Raw genomic sequence first — 20,588 nt, forward strand, 5'->3', positions numbered from 1 at the left:
GTGAAATAGGTCTTCTCCGCTGTGGAGACGATCTGGCAACTCAGGTGAGCCCTATCTCACTTTTCCTTACTTTTGTTATGTTTTTCTCTGGCTCAGTCCTCATCGTCTTCAAGCTGCTGCTCTGGGAGAGGAGACGGGTGTCAGCACCCACCCTCATCCTCCCCGTCAACCTCGTCTTCTCCTCTTTTTTCATTAAATCATATTCCTCCAATAGATTCATGATTGATAAATTATCTTCTCTTTGTAGACAATACAATTAAAATCATTTGTGATAATTAAGGCAGTCTTTCCATTTATAAACATGACGTTTTGACTGAAAACGTGTCAGGTTGGAAAAGAAATAGAAAGGTTGGACTTCTCCTGAAGGTTGACTTCCTCCGTAGGTAAAACCACCTGTGCTTTGTTCGTTACCCTCTTGAGGAAAAGTCTTGTAACGTTTCCACAAATCTCCTCTTGTTAATCTTCTCTTGTTTCCTGTGGAGTCCCTCCAGAACTTCCAGAAGACAGTGTTCCCAGATGTTCGGCACAAAGAAAGCTCCCCGTCGGGAGTTTATACATGCACCGACGGCACGCTCTTGTTGAGGACCTGCGCCCTCATCAGCTGGACGCTGGTCATGATCTTCTTCTGGTGGCCCATCAGCGTCACGCCGAGCCGCTGCATGTCCCTACACGGCACAAGCACAGACACACACAGTCAGTCTGGGACTCCTGGGGACTGAAGACTCTCAGCGACGACGAGGCCAGGATGATAATTCATTTATGAGACAAGAGCTTAACCTAGGGATGCATCGATACTGATACCAGTATTGATTATAGGGTCCGATACTACGCAAGGCACTTGTTACAAACAACGTATTATGTGACATCATGCATCAGAAATGTCGCCTGTGAATATGCAAGAGAGGACGAGTCATGTACACTGTTTAGAGATTCTGTTAAATGACTGTTTAAAGACATCTGGACCAGGTAGACAGATGCTACGCACTGCACTATGGGTACTGCAGACGCAGTCTAACTAGAAGTGACACAGCGTCAACATAGAAGCTGCATGGAGGTGGTTTATGGCAATCCCTAGCCTTTGCTAAATGTCTGCTTATGGAGACAAATTAGGCTTGATGGCATTTAATAAGTACTGGTATCGGTATCAGTATCAGTATCGGGACCAGTATCAGCAAGTAACTAAAGGTTGGCACTCGTCCTTTTAAAAAGTGGTATTGGTATAGGATTTAACAACACCATTGTACTTATTTAAAGCTACTGTACCTGAGAACGGACTAGTTTTCTGACTGGGTGGAAGAAAGTCTGTATTTGAAGGAGGAGGTGAGGTGGATGAGGGATCGTGTGGAACTTTTATCAAAGATACCAGGGAGGAAATCCAGCACAGCAAAATCAATAGTATCTGATAGCAGTGGTTATCGGCCTGCAGTAAAACTGTTCTTCCATCATCTCCTCAAGTGATTCAGCAACAAAAAAGTTTTGTTTTTGATTGTGTACGTTTTTCTCCGGCTTCCTCCAACAATGTAATTCATGCCTTCAATGTTGAAACCAACGGGAGACTTATGTACTCTAACACCATCACTACTGACAATGAGTTTAGGGGTCAGTAGTGACTGTGATCTGTTCATGTTTTCACATAACTGCCTGCTCTTAGTGCTTAGCAAAAGACATCTTTATATTAGCCAATAATATATTGACTTTCATTAACATAATCACTTTGGCTTTTTGAAAAACGGTATAATAAAGACAACAACTTTCAAACAGTGTCATAAAATATTGATCCAATGGCACAAAAACATTTTTGCACAATAATTGGCAGTTATTTTAAACAAATTAAAGGACTAGTAAAATGTGTATAGTCTGCAGATAATAATATAAAAATCCATAAATATCAGATGTGTTTTTTGCTCATCAGTAATAGGGTTAGTGGATGACATTGTTGTCCTGTCCATTAATTGACTATACTTACTATGAAGCAATTGTAAATTGTAAATCAATTGTAAAAATAAATAAATAAATGTATGAACATTTATATTAGAAATAATTAGTGCATTATTGGTTATTATTACTTTATCGGTCGCTAAACATCAAAACAGACTTGACGTCAATGCTTCCAATACTTGAATCAACCCAGTAAAGAAGGAATAGAGGGAAACAAAAATAAATTAAAAGAAGAGCAAACCAAAGAAAGAACCAGCATATATTTGTCGTCGACAGTTCACCTGCAAATGTATTAACGGAACAAAGAGTAGAAAAATATAGAAGGACAGATAGAAAACCAGAATTTGAAGGACTTCAAAGAAAGGACTTCAAAGAAAGCTTGACTGTTTAGGTTCCATTACAATTTCAATGGTACATTCTGATGCCAGTCAGTGTGTTTGACTGTGGAAATGCTTCAATATGCTCTGGACTCTTTAAAAATGTTTTGGTCAGAACACAAGCTGCATCACTCTGAGTGACTGCAGCTGCCTGCTGGTGTCTTAATGCAGTTCAATGGAAAGACCAACGGGATCATGTCGTCAAGTTTATTGGAGATAGAAGCATGGAGGAGCTTCTCGTGGTCTTTCTGATCTCCAGCTGTCGGAGGCTGTGATGTGACTGATTTCATATGACTTCTGAACGTTACCTCAGAGCTTAGCAACACATCAAGGACTCAGACTTGATCTCTGGGTATTACAGTGACTCCAGATGCTCTAATCTCACCGGATCAGACGACGCAGCACAGTGGGCAAATTAGGTACAGCAGTCAATTTTCCTCGGATTGAATCCTCTTGTGCCCGGTTTTGGTCAACGGGCAACATGTTTGACTCCTGTGTGTTGAAGAGATGCACGCAGGAAGGAACTCCGAGTTCCGTTCCGCCGAAGGTTCCCTTCTGCTGAAGGAGTTTTCCTTTCATGAGACTAGTCAATGATCAAATGATGTTACCAGTGACATGTACCAGTTGATCTCAGAGTCTGTGACTCTGTTCAGAGTCAAAAGTAAAGTGTAGAAATGGAAATTAAAGAAAATCTGTCTAATCTGTAAAGTGTTCAACCAACTTTTGATTGTGACGGTCCAACGACTACTGACAGCGCCTCATTACCTCTCACCTTTACACCTCAGTACTCACCCTTGGTTCATGCTTATGACATGCCCCAGAGTGTGGTACCCCCCTGCTGCAAAATGGTCCTTGTAGCGGCCCATCTTTATGGTGTCCAGCCACTCATCCACTGAGTTACAGCTACTGAAGTCGGGGATAGCTCTCTCCATCAGCGGAGGACTGCTTAAACTAGGGAGAGACGGATGGCGGTGGGTTGGCAGAGAAAAGAGAGAGGAAGATGAATGGAAGGACAAAAAGATTAGCTGGAGAGAGTCTGGGAACGAGTGGAGTCAGAATGTGAGTGAGGGGTGGGGGTGGGGAGTCGGGGGGGGGGGGGGGGCTGGAATGCAATCTAAGACAGAAAATCAATAGCAGTTAAAATGATAGAGAAGAGGTGGCGGCTCATGGTTGCAGGATGGCTGCTTTGGGTAGATTAATACAGGGAGAAGTCCTCAACAATCCTCTGCTGTCTCTTCCTACAGTCTCACTGGAGGCCACGCACCGCCGACTCCGCAGGACCTCTGGATCTGAACCGAGCAATTTACCCCGGTCCAGCTTTGGGCTGAGCGTCTTCTCTGACCTGCTCCCACACTCGCCACAGATCAGTGTCAATATCACAGCCGGCGTTTCACTTAACAAGCACGCGTCCATCACAGGATGAGCTGATTGGAAAACGGCCGCTCGCTTCATCTGCCAAAGGAACTTTGAGCAGGAAACTTTGCGTTCGGTCAATTTAGTCCTGCCGCACCCTTGTTTTGCAGCTGGATGAGATGGGATTTACTCTGCCTCTAGCGCCAGGACGCCTACTTAGTCGCCATGACAGTCTGTCCCCACGTGTTGGCCAGGAGATCATTTTCTCAGGCCCTCGTAGGCAGAGCCCCGCTTTGATTTGCAGCTTAATCCACTAATCACATCAACCAATATTTGATTAGATGTTGGCGAAGTCATCTGGCCAAATTAAATCAAAAGACTCTTCTGTCGTGCGGCACAATATTACTGCGTGTGGCTCTTTTGAGGCTCTCACCCACCTGCAGAGTGTGTCCATGGACTTCAGATTCTCTGGGTTGCGGATTAGCTTGTCAAGGATGGTGACTATCTGGCAGAAGCGCGGCCGCTCGTTGCGATCCTTCTGCCAGCAGTCCAACATGAGCGTGTGCAAAGCGCCGGGGCAGCCCATCGGAGCGGGGAGCCGGTAGCCCTCCTCCACGGACTTGATCACCTGCATGCGGACAAGAAGGGAAAACATGCGGCTGAAAACAATTGAAACTAATTATTTTAACAGGACCATTGCGAGGAATCTGAACCTGTGATCAACTTTGCTTTTAACTAATAAGAAATAATCTTCATATAAAAAAGGCTTCATTTACCTAAAATGTCTATTGGTATATTCATGTGCATCAATAGCACAGAAAACACAGTATTTTGTTAAAAAAAAACCCAAAAAAAACATGGCTCACGTCTCTGTTGGTGAGGTTCCAGTATGGCCGCTCTCCATATGACATCACCTCCCACATCACCACGCCGTAGCTCCACACGTCGCTAGAGGAGGAGAACTTCCTGTAGGCGATGGCCTCCGGAGCTGTCCAGCGGATCGGGATCTTTCCACCCTGAAAGAACCAGAAGGTTCATGATAAAAGCATCATAGCCTTGTGGAAGTGTTTCTGCCTCTTCACCTTACAGAAACAAGGTGACCTGGTGCGAAATATGAACAATTGTGGTCCCATATTATACCAGCATCGCTTCAAAGTAGCACACATTGACACAGAAGGGGCAGGTTTGGAAACGTTTCTTTCAAATAAGAAATAACTTTGCAGGTCAGTGATACTGAGTACGAGACGTACGAACATTTTCTATTACCTTTTACATCTTTGACATTAATCTAGTAACACATATACCCTCTGAGATGTATATTTAAGCTTTGGATTATGGAATGTACTGAGTGATTTTGGTGAGCATCACACACTTCCCACAGATTACATGATAAATACATGTTACTCTTTGACTTCAAAAAGTTCTGGGTAAAAATTAACCCTTGAAAGATCTTTCAAAAACTCTTGGGTTGAAATCTTCCACCTTGAAGCATCGAAGCGAGTGAATAAAGCATCAACAGCACAGAGTCAGTGTGGATGTGTGTGAACTACTTGCATTACTCTCGATACAACACTGACACTTAATTAAGTTGACAAATAGACGCATCACTTCCTGAACAAACAGCAGCGCTGCCTGTGCGCATTTTTTCCAATGTTTGAAGGTTACTCTCCGAGCGCAGCTCATAACAGTCTCTTGATGTCTCGCTAAAGTCTTACAGGCCGCCCGCTAGAATCACCAACCTCGGCTCGGAGTTTCTTCAAAGTGACTTTGCCGCCACCTGATTCCCGACTAAAACGCCGCTTTATTCACCTTCCCAAGATTTCCATGCGGTAATGGGAGGCACGCTAATCTCCAGCCATTATCGAGCATTAATTTGAGGTGTGCTTTAATGATGTTATAGCGTCGGTTAATTTTTACAATCTATGATCCCGTTCCCCTTCAGAAAGCCCGAGTGATGCTGTAATCGCCTCTCTGTAATCTGATTGCTGTGCTTTTACACACCGTGGAAGACAAACGTGTCAGCTGATTTACATCGATGTGCTCCGACCTGATCGCATCAGACTCGTCTAAAAATAAAATAAAAACTCAATGGAATTGTCCTCTAAAGTGTTCAGGTTTATTTGTGAGATATTTCAGACCGGAAGACATTTCGCTTCAAGCCTGTTTCTTTTTTTATCTGAACTCGGCAAAATTTGTACATTGAAAGAAGATTTTGTGAGGTTCTTGGCCTGACGCTGGTGAAAGATGAAACTCCTTACACATTCCTGTCGCTTTCACTACTGGCTGGTGAATCTTAATAGAAACGTGTACAAGTCCCAGTTTGGCCTCATTGCAAAAACAAACCCAATTGTAAGAAAGACATCGTTTTAGTAATTGTTAGAACAGGAATGAAGTGAAAAGCTTCAACTGGCAACTGTAGGAGAACTTCTTAAAGCATTTCCTGAGGCCTTCTGATCCCTGACCAGTTGTTACAGAGACGGCGTTGTAAGTCTTGTGTCTTGCGTGCTGCATGTCTCTGTTAACTGTGGAGCTCCGGTTGCACCTTTGAATAAACAACCCCTTTGCATCGAAGTTACTCTCTGATCGTCATTCATCTTCCTGAAACTAAACAAAAATGGTCTTACATTGATACATAACAAATCCTGCTGTACCAGACCAAACTGCAAGACATGAAGTTGCGAATCGATTTGTTTAGAATGGCTCTGAACCTGATCATCGACCTGTCGCACCTGAAAGGGGGCGACAGGTGAGACGTGTGATACTCTGGGTGGGAGGAGCCTCACATGATGTTATTGGCAACTTCAGCTTCACCATGACATGGTGCTTCAGGTCAGAATGTTTCTGCCTCCAGTTTTACAACGGCCTCTCCATGGAACACTAAAACCTGGCGTGCCACATAAAGCACGAGCTAACGCGAGGCTGCGGCGTTGACGGGCAACATCTGTACCGGGAGCAACGCATTTCATCCTCCGTTAATCTCTTCAGAGCTTTTAAATGATGTGTTTTATCACTCCCACCGTGTTATGTGTAATCATCCCTTTCAAAGAGCCACGTGTGCGTGTGTGTTCGTGTGTGTGTGCGTGTGCGTGTGTGTCACTGCAGTAATGCTTGCCTCGATGTGAAAACTCACACTGGTGGTGTAGGCGGCGTCGGGGTCGTCCTCCAGGACTCTGGACAGGCCGAAGTCAGACACTTTACACACCAGGTTGCTGTTGACCAGGATGTTGCGGGCGGCCAGGTCTCGGTGGATGTAGCCCAGGTCGGACAGGTAGGTCATCCCCGCCGCGACGCCGCGCAGCAACCCCACCAGCTGGATGATGGTGAACTGCCCGTCGTGCCTCTGCCAGGAAGACGGAGGTGGAGGAGGAGGAGGAGGAGGAGTTTTAGGCGGAGGCGATGAGCACAGTGATAACAGCACAGATTTAATCAAGATAGAGAGGTCGGTAAAGACAAGGGAATAAAAAAAGGACATGGATTTGCTTTGAAGTCATAATCTGCAGTATTATCACATGAGCAAACAGTGGAGCTGTTTTACAGTCAGTGGAAGACAATGTGAAATCAGCCTACATCTAATTAAATGAAAAAGCTTCACATCTCTGAAACTCTGCAGGCCTTTCTCCGAGGATCAACTTGTTCCCATCTCCTTTGAAGAAAAAAAAAATATTTTTTTTAAATGTACAGAGGCTCATTCATTTTACAAAGTAAATGATTACATTTATTTATTGGTTTCTATATATGTATTTGACCAGATTTTCACCCCCCCAAAAAATACTGACCCAAATTGAGTGACATTTTCAGGGATGATTTGTCATCATCCAAGAACCAATCAATTTGATTTTGGGATCTTAACGGCTGACCGTTTCCAAAAAATGTCCCAAAAACAGCAAAAAAAAATTCCTATACAGAGTGGATGGGAGAGGCACCTCATAGAAGAAATCAAAGGAGATCTGTGTCTGTTGCCATGGAGACGCTCCCTGTTCAGTTACCTGACCTACCTAGTTAGCATTGATATGAGCAAATGGCTAACATGCTAGCAATGCTAAATCGGTTCAGCAAACAAATGTGGTGTTGGTGAAGTTGTGCGCTCTACCAAGTGTAGCTCTAGTTTTTTAAAACCAGACGTACATGCAGCAGAGAACAATAGCGAGTCATGATGCTCTGGATATAAACAGTGTTGTTATTGTCCAGCTACTGAGCACGTGCAGAACTATTTCCTCTGGCCATGGGGCACAAGTGCAGCAGCAGTGTTTCGGAAAAATTCAGTTTTCCTTTTTTCCATAGGGATGCAGTCAGGGCTTCTTTTTTTTTTTTTTTTTTCAAAAGTTGCACCTCAGGAGCAATTTTTAAAAAGTTGTGTTTTCACGAAAGTTTTCAATTTTCACTTGAAAACATTGTGACGTGACTGAGGCCCTACATTCATCGTAACATATTGACAAAGGTTTGACGACCAAAAACACGGAAAATTCCGATAATTTTAAACATTTTAAAAGAGTGCCTCAAAATACAAAGCCCAGCAACCTGCTGTGATGGAAGAGTGTTGTTTGGCATCATGTCTTTGCGTCTGGTTCGTCTGCAGATGCTTTGGAGGTGAGAGAATGAACTCAAAATGTCTTTAGTGTGTTTGATTCCTGGATACTTGTTTGGGATTCATTTCTTTACATGCTGAATGTTTAACTTGTTTGTCTTTTTTTGTTTTATCTTTGTTCTTTTTCAAACACATTCAGTCGAATTGCCTTTATTTGGTTTAATCTTTTTGTGTTCTTTTTATGGGGTTCTGTTAATGGTCCTTGTTGCTGTTTTTGGTTTTTCATTTCATAAATACATTTTGTGTTCTAGATATTTTTCTCCTGTTCTTGTTTGTGTTGTTTCTCTCTCTTCTGTTCCCCTCTGTTTTTATCCAATTGTATTTTCTGTCATTTTAATGTTTCTTGCTTGCTTTACCTTTTTAAATGTCTGTATTTGTGTTTCAATATACACACATACTTTCTGTTTTTGGGCTTCATCTCATTTCTGTTCTGGGTTTTCTGCATCAGCTTTTATTCAATACATTTTTTTGTTATTTTTTTTTAATTAGCTCCATTTTCTGTTTTGAAACTGTGATGTCTCGATCAGTGTGTTGATGGTTTCTTCTTCATGTTTATTGTTTCATATTAGTTGAGGTTCATGTTCGGCCTTTTGGTCACGTGTGTTTAAAATTAAAGTCAGTCATGTCTAATCTTGTCAAGAACTTCCTGTTTTATTTTGTAGGTGACTTTTCTCCCTGTGGTTTCAGACCCTGAATTCCCATGTCTGTGTGATTGTCTCTGCAGGCCTGATTGTTTTCACCTCATGGAGCAAGAAGTCCTCGTCTCCTTGTCACTTGTTCAGCTTGCCTTGTCCTGTCGCAGATTGTTTCCATGTTTTTTCAAGCTTTGGTGATTTTGGTCAGCCTGTGTGAGTTTCCGTCATTGGTGGTATTTCTGACTCTGATTGTTAGCACCATTTTGGTTTTTGAATTCTGCACCAAACAAAAGACTTTTCTTTTCTGAGTCATGCATTTGAGTCCACCACTTCTGTGTCCCAGCTTCTTACAGAAACGGATCCTTTCTTTATATTTTTTGCATTTGTTTGATGTTCTATAGGGACAGTGGCGGCCGTGAGACCTGGACAAGTGGACCTTGGATCTGGAGTTTGTTGGTTCAAATACCACAGCGGAAGTGTCACCACTTGACCTTTGACCCCCACCAGCTCCTCGAAGTGCCCTAATTATGACGTCCCTGCACATCCACATCCGAGAAATATGATTGGTCAATGCAGAAGAAAGGGATAATCCCAACTGGATTAGTAAAGTTGGATTAGTTTAGTTGGTTTTCTGTATTTGCTCTATTTCCTTCACATTTATTGGATCTTATTTTAACTTCCAGCGTGTTTGTGCTCTGGTTTGGTCTTGAGGATTTTTTGGTTTTAAATTCATTGGGTTTTATAGATTATCACAGACTGTTATTTTGTAACTTTTCATGTGTTCAGGAACTCTGTTTGGCATTTCTTTTGCTTGTATTTGTTTTTTTGCCTTTTACTGCTGCGATTATATATATATATATATATATATATATATATATATATATATATATAATCACAGCAGTATATTTCTTTTCATATTTCTTTTCATTTTGTTGATATTTCAATATTGTTTATTCATTATGTTTTTCCTGTATATGTTCTTTTTTCTTTTTACATTATTTGTATTTTTATGTCATTTATATTATATATCTATTTCTATTTGTTCAACGGTTTTTGTTCATAATGCCAGTTTTCCCTATTGCATTGTCTTTTTTTCCTATCGAATATTTTCTTTGAATCTAAATGTTTTTCCTGTTTTCCTGACGTGCGTCTCGCTCTGAGGCCACCAGACAGTCGACAGACGAGTGAGAGTTTTGAATACAAACCCTGAGGAAAGAGTCCAGAGAGCCGTTCTCCATGTACTCTGTGATGATCATCACCGGCTTGCCTGGCAGAACAAAGAGGAACAAAACAAAGCTGAAATGGATCTGCCAACTACGAGCATGCTGTTCCCTTTGTAACCTATTACTTCAGGTTTTAATTCATTCAGACAACAGAAACTGTCAGTGTTCCGACCGTTCATGTACTTCCTGTGATTTCCTAACAAGGCTGCGCCGGCGCTGCTTTTTAATTCAAAGCAGGTTTTGAGTCTGAACTGTGACTCAAAACAAAAGCAGTCGACTTAAAAGGTCAGGACTTTTGTGAATGATGGATGCTGCTCGTTGGACCACAGCCTTTAAATAAATTGTGAATGACACAGACAGACACAAAATGGAAATACGCCCAGAAACATATTTCCGCTTGATCTTTCTGTGAGTCAAGTGTCCTTTTGTTCTCAGACATAATTTGACTTTTGATGTTACTCCAGTTTTAAATTCAACTGTCAGACAAAATATTTATTTGTTGCTTCCTGCTTGTAAAAGACTGTCATTGAATTCTAGGTGATTTATTTAAATTTGCGATCGGATTACGGTTAAAGTTTTAGGTTTAGAACTTTTTTTCAAGGAAAAAATGTCATAAGTCAGTTTTAGGTCTAGCTGGTAAATGTACTTATAATTAAACATTTGCAATAAAGTGCAAAGACGACATGTGCAAATACTATGTTAATTTTTTGTTTTCAAAATACTTTTAATGAAAAGTCATTCTAATACTATGTTAATGTAAATACTATCAAAGACCTCAGACATATAGAAAAGCTCTTTTTCTACAAAGTATCTTGGACAGGATTGTAACGAGACAGAATCGAGCAGAGTGTGCAAACATTGTTCAAGATAAAAGAAAACCATTGGCCGCCTGAGGCTTTACGGGCTGAACTGCAGGTAGACACCAGGCTCTAGAACAAATGTTGTACTGATACGTGGTCTGAGCGGCAGCGTACTGTGGGTCACCACTCCCTCCAGCCGGATGACATTGGGGTGGTCGAACTGAGCCATGATGGACGCCTCGGCGAGGAAGTCTCTCTTTTGCTTCTCTGTGTATCCCGCCTTCAGGGTCTTGAGCGCCACCGGGATGTCCCGTTTCCCCGGGAGCCTCATTCGTCCATAACACACCTCCCCAAACTCCCCTGAAGACGAGGCAGAGGAACAGACGCAGCGCGTTAAGCCACATTGAGACGTTTTCACCTCGCTCATTCCTCCTCAACAATCTGTGGACATTAGGACATGTCCAGTCACAGTTTAGTGGTTTGAAATGCCCAATTTACAAGACTCCAGTAGTGTATCTGGGCCCAACTATGGCTACAATGGTAGAATGACATGAGGCAAGGTGTTGTGTGTGGTTACAAGAAGTTTTACTTTACAAATTAGTTACCATTCTATTAAGTTGCTTGCCTCCCAATGAAAATAACAATTTCTTCATCAATTTCAATGATGAAAATCAGTTTAAAACCAAATAATTGTCAGCCAAAGAAGAACAACTACTTTTACAGATTTTCTTGAAATCTGCACCAAATGTGTACAGGCTCATATTATTATTATAATACATCTACGCCAATGTGTACAATTGTAGTACTCAGATATTGGACATATTCCTGTATTCAGGAAGTGCATACAGTATCGTACCAATCAGAACGACACTGTGCAGAGTTAATGTACATAGACGGTCAGGACAGCCTAAATTTAGCTGAATGACAATGAGGCAATCAGTGGTCACTTGAAGGTCTGTTGTACTCTGACCATGTGTTTTTGCAGCAATTACATAGAAACATTTTGCAGGCGACAGAAAAAACAGCAATTAACTAATATCTACATCCCTGTCTGATTTATTTCCCGAAAAAATGTACTCCGGAGAGTGAAGATTTGTTTGAATCTAGCACCAGTCAGAAGGACCACAACTCACATTCCAATAAATCATTAGAGTGCTGAATGCCTTGGAAATCTGTTTATGTGTACTGACTTTTACAATCTCATTATTCATGTTTTTTTTTTTTTTTTTTGTAAGTTTATTTATGTAATGTCTTACCTTGTTGGTGAAAATTAGCTGAATGTGACCGTTGTTTATTTTCTACAGCAGCTTAATAACCTTGTCTCTCTTTACTCATCAGCAACCTTCGGTTTTGATCGTTCCTCCACTTTCTAAAGGTTTCTGTGTACGAGAAAGCCTGTGAATCGCGGAGCTGACAGCGGTATTTGTATTCTACGCTGGTGTGAGGAGCTTTGATTGACAGAGCCGACGTGACGCTCTGATTCCACTCTGCCATCCTCCTCTCTGCTGCACACCACAGCCTTTACACCGGCCAATGATTTAACTTAGCCTGGCCACTGACTCTCACTGTGTGTGTGTGTGTGTGTGTGTGTGTGTGTGTGTGTGTGTGTGTGTGTGTGTGTGTGTGTGTGTGTGTGTGTGTGTGTGTGTGTGTGTGTGTGTGTGTGTGTATGTGTGTGTGTGTGTGTGTGTGTGTTTTCTTCCTTTTTTTATTTGTATTTTTTTTTTTTTTTTACCTGAACCAATGATTTTTTCTATTTTGATCCTGGATGCTTCAATTTCTCGGGCGAACTCGTGCACCGCCTGGCAGGGGTCCTCGTACGTGTGCGGGTCGATATAGAACCTTGCGTCGGGGAATGACACTGAGATAAACATTAGCATTTGGTCACATTGTGGAGAAGTGAACGTGGTGTCTGCGTCTCTTCCTCCATCACCAGCGTGCAGGGGAGGAGAAGCACTGATGAGAGGGAGAGAAGCCTGCAGAGGGGGGGGAACACACAGTATACAACGGCAGGAGTGTGTTCTCCTGTAATCACTTGGAGCCTGATGATAATTGTTTGCTCCGAGGATGAACCGTATATTACACAGAGATGAAAACGCCGCCTCGCCGAGAGACGCCATCGAATGTGTTATTGAGTAATAACTGAGGACGGAAGGGGAGACGTGCGTACCGTGGCCGTTCTGGTAATGCATCTTCTCCTCATCAGAGTCCTGGAAGGCTTTGCTGTAGCCACAGTGTCTATACAAAACACACACGCACACGCACGCACACACACACACACACACACACACACACACACAGAGGGATGAATACAGGACAACCTTGCAGCGTCTGTACGAGCCAAACTCTCAGCAGAGCTCATAATTAATGAATCAATAGCTGTTCACAATCTATTCGTCATGCCCGGCACAGCGGTGTCCACATAGGGGCGCTGTTGCCCTGCTGCAGAGCTTCTCTGCTCTTGCCTTTCAGGTGGGTGTGGTGAGGAGGTGTGTTCTCAGGTGTGGAGCTGCTGGCTCTAATGGGAGATTCTGTGCTGCTGTTGTGTCACCGGGGGAAGATCGTTTGGATGATTAGGAGTTCAGCCATTGAACTGGGCTCCTGACTTCACTCGGCGCTGGAACCTTGCACTTCGACGGTCAGTTTTCTACGCCTGCGATGTGTGTCTCGTCTGTCTTGCCACAGCTAGCTGTCTACCTGTTCCACGCTTCCGACGCTTCCGTTCGCCCACCGGTGCCTCCTCTGTAACGGTTGTAGACTCGGCTCCTGCTGAGCTCAACACCCGCTCTGCTCCGGGGATCACTCAGCTCTGGACCTCACTTAATGTGGGTTAATTCCAATAAACACTATTTAAATTTTATACTTATTTCCTTGTCTGTGTTCCGCACTTGAGCCTTCAGAACCGGGCCTGTAGCATTATTATTATTATCCTTAACAGGGTTTCATCACTTAGCAATGCTTGGTTATTTATAAGGAACAAGCAGATTGCAGATAGCTACTTACTGAGTATTTTCACCAGAAGTGGAGAAAGAAACACAGACTAAACACTGATTGTGAACATGAGACTATCTTCACTGTTCATATACAGGTGCATCTCGAAAAAAAAAGTTCAACCTGAGTGTCTTCTAGCGTCATCAGATTTAAACTAAGATGTTTCACCAAACATCCCCACCCTCACCTCTGGTCATGAACTTTGGTCATGACTGAAAGGATAAAATTGCAGACACAGGCGGCTGAAATGAGTTTTCTCCGCAGGGTGGAGACGTCACTCTTCGTAATGGAGTGAGGAGCTCAGCCACCAGGAGAGAGTAAAACTCAAAGACTCTCATCAGGACACCCCCTGGTGGCCACCCTGACAGGACCGACTCTCTGGTTTGGTCTGGGAGTGACTTGGGGTCGTCTAAGAAAAGCTGGAGGAAGTTGTGGGGACAGAGATGTCTGGGCCTCCTGCTCGCTATCCTGCCACCACGACCCAATATGGGCCAAGAGGGAATGACGACGGGAGGCTGAAGTTACGACAGCAGTGGTGAAGTGGTTAGCCCTGTCACCTCCCAACATAACTATATTACTATGTGAACATGGCTGTTTGCCCTCCATATGAGTTTTCTCCGGGTACTTTGACTTCCAACCCCAGACTGAACACAGTACATGTCGGTTGGGTTAATGTCTGAATACAGACTTCAGGTGCGTCAGACTCTCTTTGCTTGCCTGCTGATGGATTTACAACCAGTCCATTTTCAAACTAGCTTTCCATTCACGTTCAAGCTTGAATAGTTTGCACCTGAGCAAAATGCTACATTTGATAAAGCTGATAAAGCAGAAAGAATGTTTACAATCAAGGTTGAGTCTATTTCAAGAATCCGAGGGGTCAGAACACTGCAGAGGCTCCTGACTGAAGATGAAGAAGATATTTGGAGGCCAGGTTGAAGATCAGAGCAGATTACTGGAAAGTTTACAGGAAGGACAAAGTGATTGGAGAAAATTGGTTACAAGCTTCAGTCTGGAGAAGACCATGAAGGAAAGACCATTTAAGGAACTTTATGAGGAGTGAGCAGAGTCAGGAAATGGACTTAAGTCCTAGATGCACAGCCTCAAAGTGTCCCTGAACCAGAAGCAGCTGCAGAGGAGCGTGACCAGAGCTCTGGAGAGAAACTGGACCCACATTTATTTATTTTTTCTTTTCTTCAAAGTCGCTGCTGTATTTCCTTTCTATTTTTGTAGAGGAAGGACGGAGCGGTTTCAAGCTGTTCAGGTCCAGAGTGCAGATCTGTGCTACTGCTCCACTTTATGTCCAAAAGCCACTGAAAGTCTTCCAGGAGATTTCAGAGCACGTCTTCCATCTGTCCACTTGCAAGCTGCGTGAGATGCTCGTTTTCTTTTCCAGCAGGACCTTCCACTCCTCCGCAGAAACAGACGTCGCTGCTTTTTGCTGTGGGTGGAATCACTGAGCTGTGATCCAACATGAACCCTGCGGAGAATCCGCCGCTCGTTTGTTAAAGAGGAAGAGGAGAGATCCGGATGAGCTGAAGGTCTGAGCTCCACAACACCTCAGGAGGTCCACAGGCTGATCGCCTCCCAGCCTCCAAGCACTGAGGCAGCAAGCGGAGGAAAAACAGCAAGTACTGTCAGAAGATATAAACAAACTGTCTAGGTTTGATTATTCCTGTGATTAAATTATCTAATATTTACATTTTTTTCATTTTTCATTAATATGAGCTTTGAGTAGTCCGAACTACAGTTTGAACTGAAATTAAAAGTTGTTTGTTTGTTTTTTGTTTTTTTTGAAGATGCACTTGTATATCAGTGTTCGTCGCTTCCTGGTAAAGAGTATCGATCACATTGACAATAAACGGGAATTTGTCTTCCTTGCATGTGCATGTGATGACACAGTCAATCTTTAGTTACAATTAGGCACCATAACTACTTTGTTCGGTTCTGGAAAATATTTGGACTCCAATACAGAGGATGCAAAGCAATTTTTCAATTTGACTGCAATGTTTTGAGCTGGTTTAATCACACAAGCTAAAAGGCAGATAGATTAAATCTATTTTTCTTGCTTAATGAAAAATGCTTCGGAATCTGGTACTAAAACATGACTTGGTGGTTGAAAGCTGAAAACTTAATATGAGGAACTTTGCCCTTTTTAATTGGACACAGGCCAACAAAGTAATTTAGCAAAATAATGAGTATCCCAGTATCACAATAGAAGGTACATTTACCTCAAGCTACACTCAATATAAATTAGAGTATTTACATTCATTACTTCTTGTTTTTATTTGTGGCCTGTAGCCTCTCTTTCTGAGCCAGTTACATTACATAGAGTGAGAGAATGTCGTGACCGTCGGCAAAACTCCTCTCCACCACCCACGGCTCCCCGCTGACTGGGGTATGAGACCCTCGCCTGTCATCGCCGCGTGCTGCAGTATTTGCTTGCGCGCTGACAACAATGATCCACTCGACTCTACCAGCACGTTAGCATTGAAGTCCATTGTTTGGAGGGTGGATTTTGATATTGAAGGCCAAGGCTTGAGCCTGGATCAGAGAAAGTCCACATGGACATTCAAATAAACGCTGTCATAGTTGCTGGGAGCAAAATCTACCCAAGGAGTTCTGGTGCCCAAGTGTAACCACATAGAAACCATTAGTGTTTTATCACGGCGAGATTGTTCAGAAACGAGTTGACTGGACGGATAAATAATTAAATAAAACGATGACAATGGTGTCTTTCACTAAAGAAAGCTTTGACTTGGTCTGTTATGGAACTAACAAGAAGGTACAAATAGGCCTATTTTTCTTTCTGCAAGTATAGGAAGTAGTTGTGATGCCTGTTGCCAACAAAGACTGTAAATCAGAGATGTCAAACACATTTTAGTTCTGTGGCCACAAATCAGTCAAATAGATTCATAAAACCTTTTAAATTTAAACTTTAAAGGTTTTCTTTGTCGTGGCGCAGAGTATATGGGATGAAAGTGTCTATATTTTCTGGAAACCAAACAATTACTATTGAAAACTACCACAATCTCAACATAAAGCCAATTTGAATGGAGACTTCTGGTTAATAATGGAGTGAAATGTCCAGAAAACATCTCCTGTAGTTTGATAGCTTCCAGGTTGCTGTCATGGCAGCATACCTCAGCTGGGGTCTCAGTGTTGTGTTGTGTCTCTACTCTGAAGAAATATGTTAAAATATCAATATTTTCTCGCAAATGTTCAATTTCTTTTGCCCACGGGCCCAATGTTTGACACCCCTGCTTCAGGATTTTTGTTGGAAAACGTAAGTTACATGTTTATCCTCGTTACAAACATGACTTTTAACGGACCTAATTGATGAAAGTAATATTTAGTACAACGTTTTATATATTTTGTAGATCCTTCCAGTCGTGGCATAGCAATCTGGACTAGATCGTATCTTGAAGTTGTTGCTTATCAGTTTTCTTTCTGAACTGAACAGAACCTGAAATCTTGATTTGGGCTGAAGTATGAATTAATTAAGTGCAATGAAAATTTATTCTTTGGTGCAGTACCACAGAGATACAAGCCGAAGACAGGGAATGCGTGCGGGGATGGGGGGGTGTGGGGGTGTGGGGGTGGAGGTGGGGGGTGTTGATGGGATAAGTGGGAACATTTTGGCTTGCAAGCTACTGGACGTGAATCAACATAATTAAATCTGCAATGAGGTAGAAATTACGGGTTAGAAAATTTGCCAAATAAGACAGTAAAAAGACAGGGAGGGCTGCGCTCCATTAGCATTAGCTTTCAACACTCGTCTCTACAAAGTATCCTCATTACTGGAGGAACAGCATGCAGGCTATTTATGCACCTGATTTTCCAAACATCACACCAGGACGAGGGAGACTAATGGCTTTTTAGCTTCTCAAACAAAAACTTGAATGAGATCCTTCCAATTTCAGGAGCACATCTTCGGCTTTCCTTTGCTGAGATCACAAGCTTTACTCTTAATGTACTTGCAGTAAATGCTTTTTGGGGCAATAGTCGAGAGATTCACAGTGCACATGGAGGGATTCGATCACAAGCAACATTACACACACAGAGGCACAATAGAGTAGCGTAAGAAAGTGTTCCACACACAGCAGAGATGGGTAGTGTGGTAGAGTGTAGCCTTGCCGTTTCCTGCAGATGATGATGGCCAGGAAGGTGACCAGGCCGGACACGAGGGCCATGCAGATCCAGATGATGGTCATTGTGTTGTAGCGCAGAGGAGCTGCAGGGATCACACACAGAGACAGAGCGGCAAGTCAGCACACACACACACGCACGCACACGCACGCACGCACACAATGGCAAACACCGCTAAAGTGTACTTGGTTAAACAAGATAAACAGGAATCTGGAGCTTCATTAAAGAACGGCACCAAATTCTAATTAGCTGCTGCAGTGTGAAAGTTTGTCCATCACATTAAGAGGAGGAAACATTTACCTAATGTTGTCGTCGTCTCTGTCTACGCACACACACTCTCATAAACAACTGGACATGAACTATGTGGTAACCAATTGTAAAGATGACATCACTAATGAGCTATTGATTCATTCAGTCAAACTCCATATAGCTAGAGGTGAGAGAGGAAACATTTAAATATAAGGATTATCATTATGTAGCGGAGACCAAAGCTGGACTAACTTGTACCGTTGTTCCTCGCAATGCATCAAGAAATTTAATGTAACTCAGGAGGAAGAACTTTGACACATAAAATATAATGTCAATACTTAAGATCTACAAAGCGGAAATCACAAATATCAAACCGTTTACATTAATTTGAGTGTTTTCATTTCAATTATGCCTTTCATATCAGAATAGAGTAGAATATCTTTATTGTCTGCGAGAGATTGGTGCTAAATTTAAATGGAATATTGGAATATTGTTTTGTAGTTTCAACAATTTTGTTACAGGTTTTGTATTTCTGCTGCAGCTTATTGAGTGTTGTGATCTTTTTGGGCCACTGTAACTTTCATTGTTCTTCATAATTCGATTCCAGACACACTGCTCACTCACAGAATCTTCACAAGAACAGAATCTTCAACCTTATTGAGGGAAGTTTTATAGTATTTGCAATTTTCCCCCCAAATTAGCACAAGAATGGGCACTCGGGATGAACTGATACCAATACCAGTATCTGATATCGGCCCGATACTGCCCGGAGTAGCTACTCGTACTGCTGAAAGGTCCCTGATGCAACCCACTGAGTTATACATGATGTCATCTGTCAATGTTGCCTGCAGGTAGACAAGAGCTGACAAGTAATGTCCACGGTTTGGATATTCTTTGATATTATTCCGACTAACAAGGTAAGACAAACTGTAAATTATGTTCTGACAAAATATCAAGAGGAAGAGAAAGATAGTTTGTACAACACCAGCAACTTCATCACCAGCAACTTCATCACCAGACATTTGGACCAGCAGAGTTGGAGCGATGTCGCTCAGTAGTTTAACTGTTCAGCGGACCAGGAGGATTGTGCTACATGCTACATGCTAAAGAGTTTCAGGCTCACACATCAGCGATGCTACATGCTAAACATGATTAAAGTCTGACTGATGCACTCATTAACAGTGCGCTCAGTCCCTCTACATTCTACAGTCCACAGAGCAGTTTGTAGATAGAGGCTACGCACTGCCCTCTGCGTATTTTAGATGCAGTCGTATCCTGGAGCCTCCGAGGTTGTTGGAGGAAACGTAGAATCAACACCGAGGCTGCGAGGAGGAGGTTGCCACATTCTACGTATGGAGTGTGAATTAAGTGTAATGTAATTTAATAAGTACTGACATCGGTACCAAGTATCGGCGAGAGGTTAGTACTCCTAAAAAAGTGGTATCGGTGCATCCCTGGTATGAATTACTCTAGAAAGGGAGCCAGTGTTGCTCCGGTCTGCAGGTTGCAGTGAAAAATGCAATAATGCAGCATCTCTTTAATGAACGAGTGTTCGGACCGAAGCCCAAACTCCGGGGGCCCGCGTCACATACACGTAGTACATATCCCAGGCCTTGAGGGGCACTGTGACTCACCAGATACACCACCATCATTGGTTTGTGCTGATGTGCTTCTTTCCCTTCCACTTCTCAAAGCCGAGCCAGCGTTTTACAATTTCCCCACTCTGGGACCCGTGTTACAAAAAAAAGTTTACGAGTTCCTAAAACCTGTGGACGATGACCCAAAAACGGTGGGTTTATGTGAAACAGCATTCTCATGTGGACAGGCCCTTAGTTTGGTTTTAATCAGAGGTAGAAGTTAACATTTTGATTCTGATTGGAAGAAAAAAATACAAGATCACCAAATCAGCCTCTTGGCCTCGCTGGACGGAGGACGTTTGTCCTGACGTAGCTTTCACATCGACTGAATAGATGCTTCAGGCTAGACAAAAATGGTGATTGGATGATAAGAGCAGTCTGATTTACCAGCTTGTTACGGTTGAGACTCTCACTGGTTTGGACACAACTCAGCCTCGAGAAATTCTGTAGCTTGCATTGGGCAAACCAACAGGACTCCTCTGCTGAAAGGCTACCGGTGTGTTTTAATAAACTTTCGGATGTATTGATTACTCAGCAGGTTGGTCTGTGATACGCCTGCGGTCCGCTTGTTTTCCAAGGCTGAAAATGAATCAGTATGAAGAGGAGTGGAGTCGGGGTCCAGTGAGCAGCAGAATGAAGGGAGACTATTAGTCA

The 20,588-nt window shown here is 42.7% G+C and overlaps 1 protein-coding gene across 1 annotated transcript in view; it reads right to left on the bottom strand.

The window, feature by feature from the left end:
* Positions 1–550: 550 nt before the first annotated feature.
* Positions 551–20,588, bottom strand: part of epha8 (eph receptor A8) — a gene marked incomplete at both ends in the record, with an annotated part of 166,565 nt that continues 146,527 nt past the window's right edge. The window contains 10 exons of the mRNA XM_080495021.1: positions 551–665; positions 3,108–3,266; positions 4,106–4,296; positions 4,535–4,684; positions 6,799–7,008; positions 10,094–10,155; positions 11,086–11,271; positions 12,647–12,772; positions 13,082–13,149; positions 18,037–18,133. Coding sequence (XP_080351147.1) covers positions 551–665; positions 3,108–3,266; positions 4,106–4,296; positions 4,535–4,684; positions 6,799–7,008; positions 10,094–10,155; positions 11,086–11,271; positions 12,647–12,772; positions 13,082–13,149; positions 18,037–18,133 — 1,364 coding nt within the window. The remainder of the gene's footprint in view (positions 666–3,107; positions 3,267–4,105; positions 4,297–4,534; positions 4,685–6,798; positions 7,009–10,093; positions 10,156–11,085; positions 11,272–12,646; positions 12,773–13,081; positions 13,150–18,036; positions 18,134–20,588) is intronic.

Source organism: Blennius ocellaris (genome assembly GCF_963422515.1).
Source record: "Blennius ocellaris genome assembly, chromosome: 4".
Classification (NCBI taxonomy): domain Eukaryota; kingdom Metazoa; phylum Chordata; class Actinopteri; order Blenniiformes; family Blenniidae; genus Blennius; species Blennius ocellaris.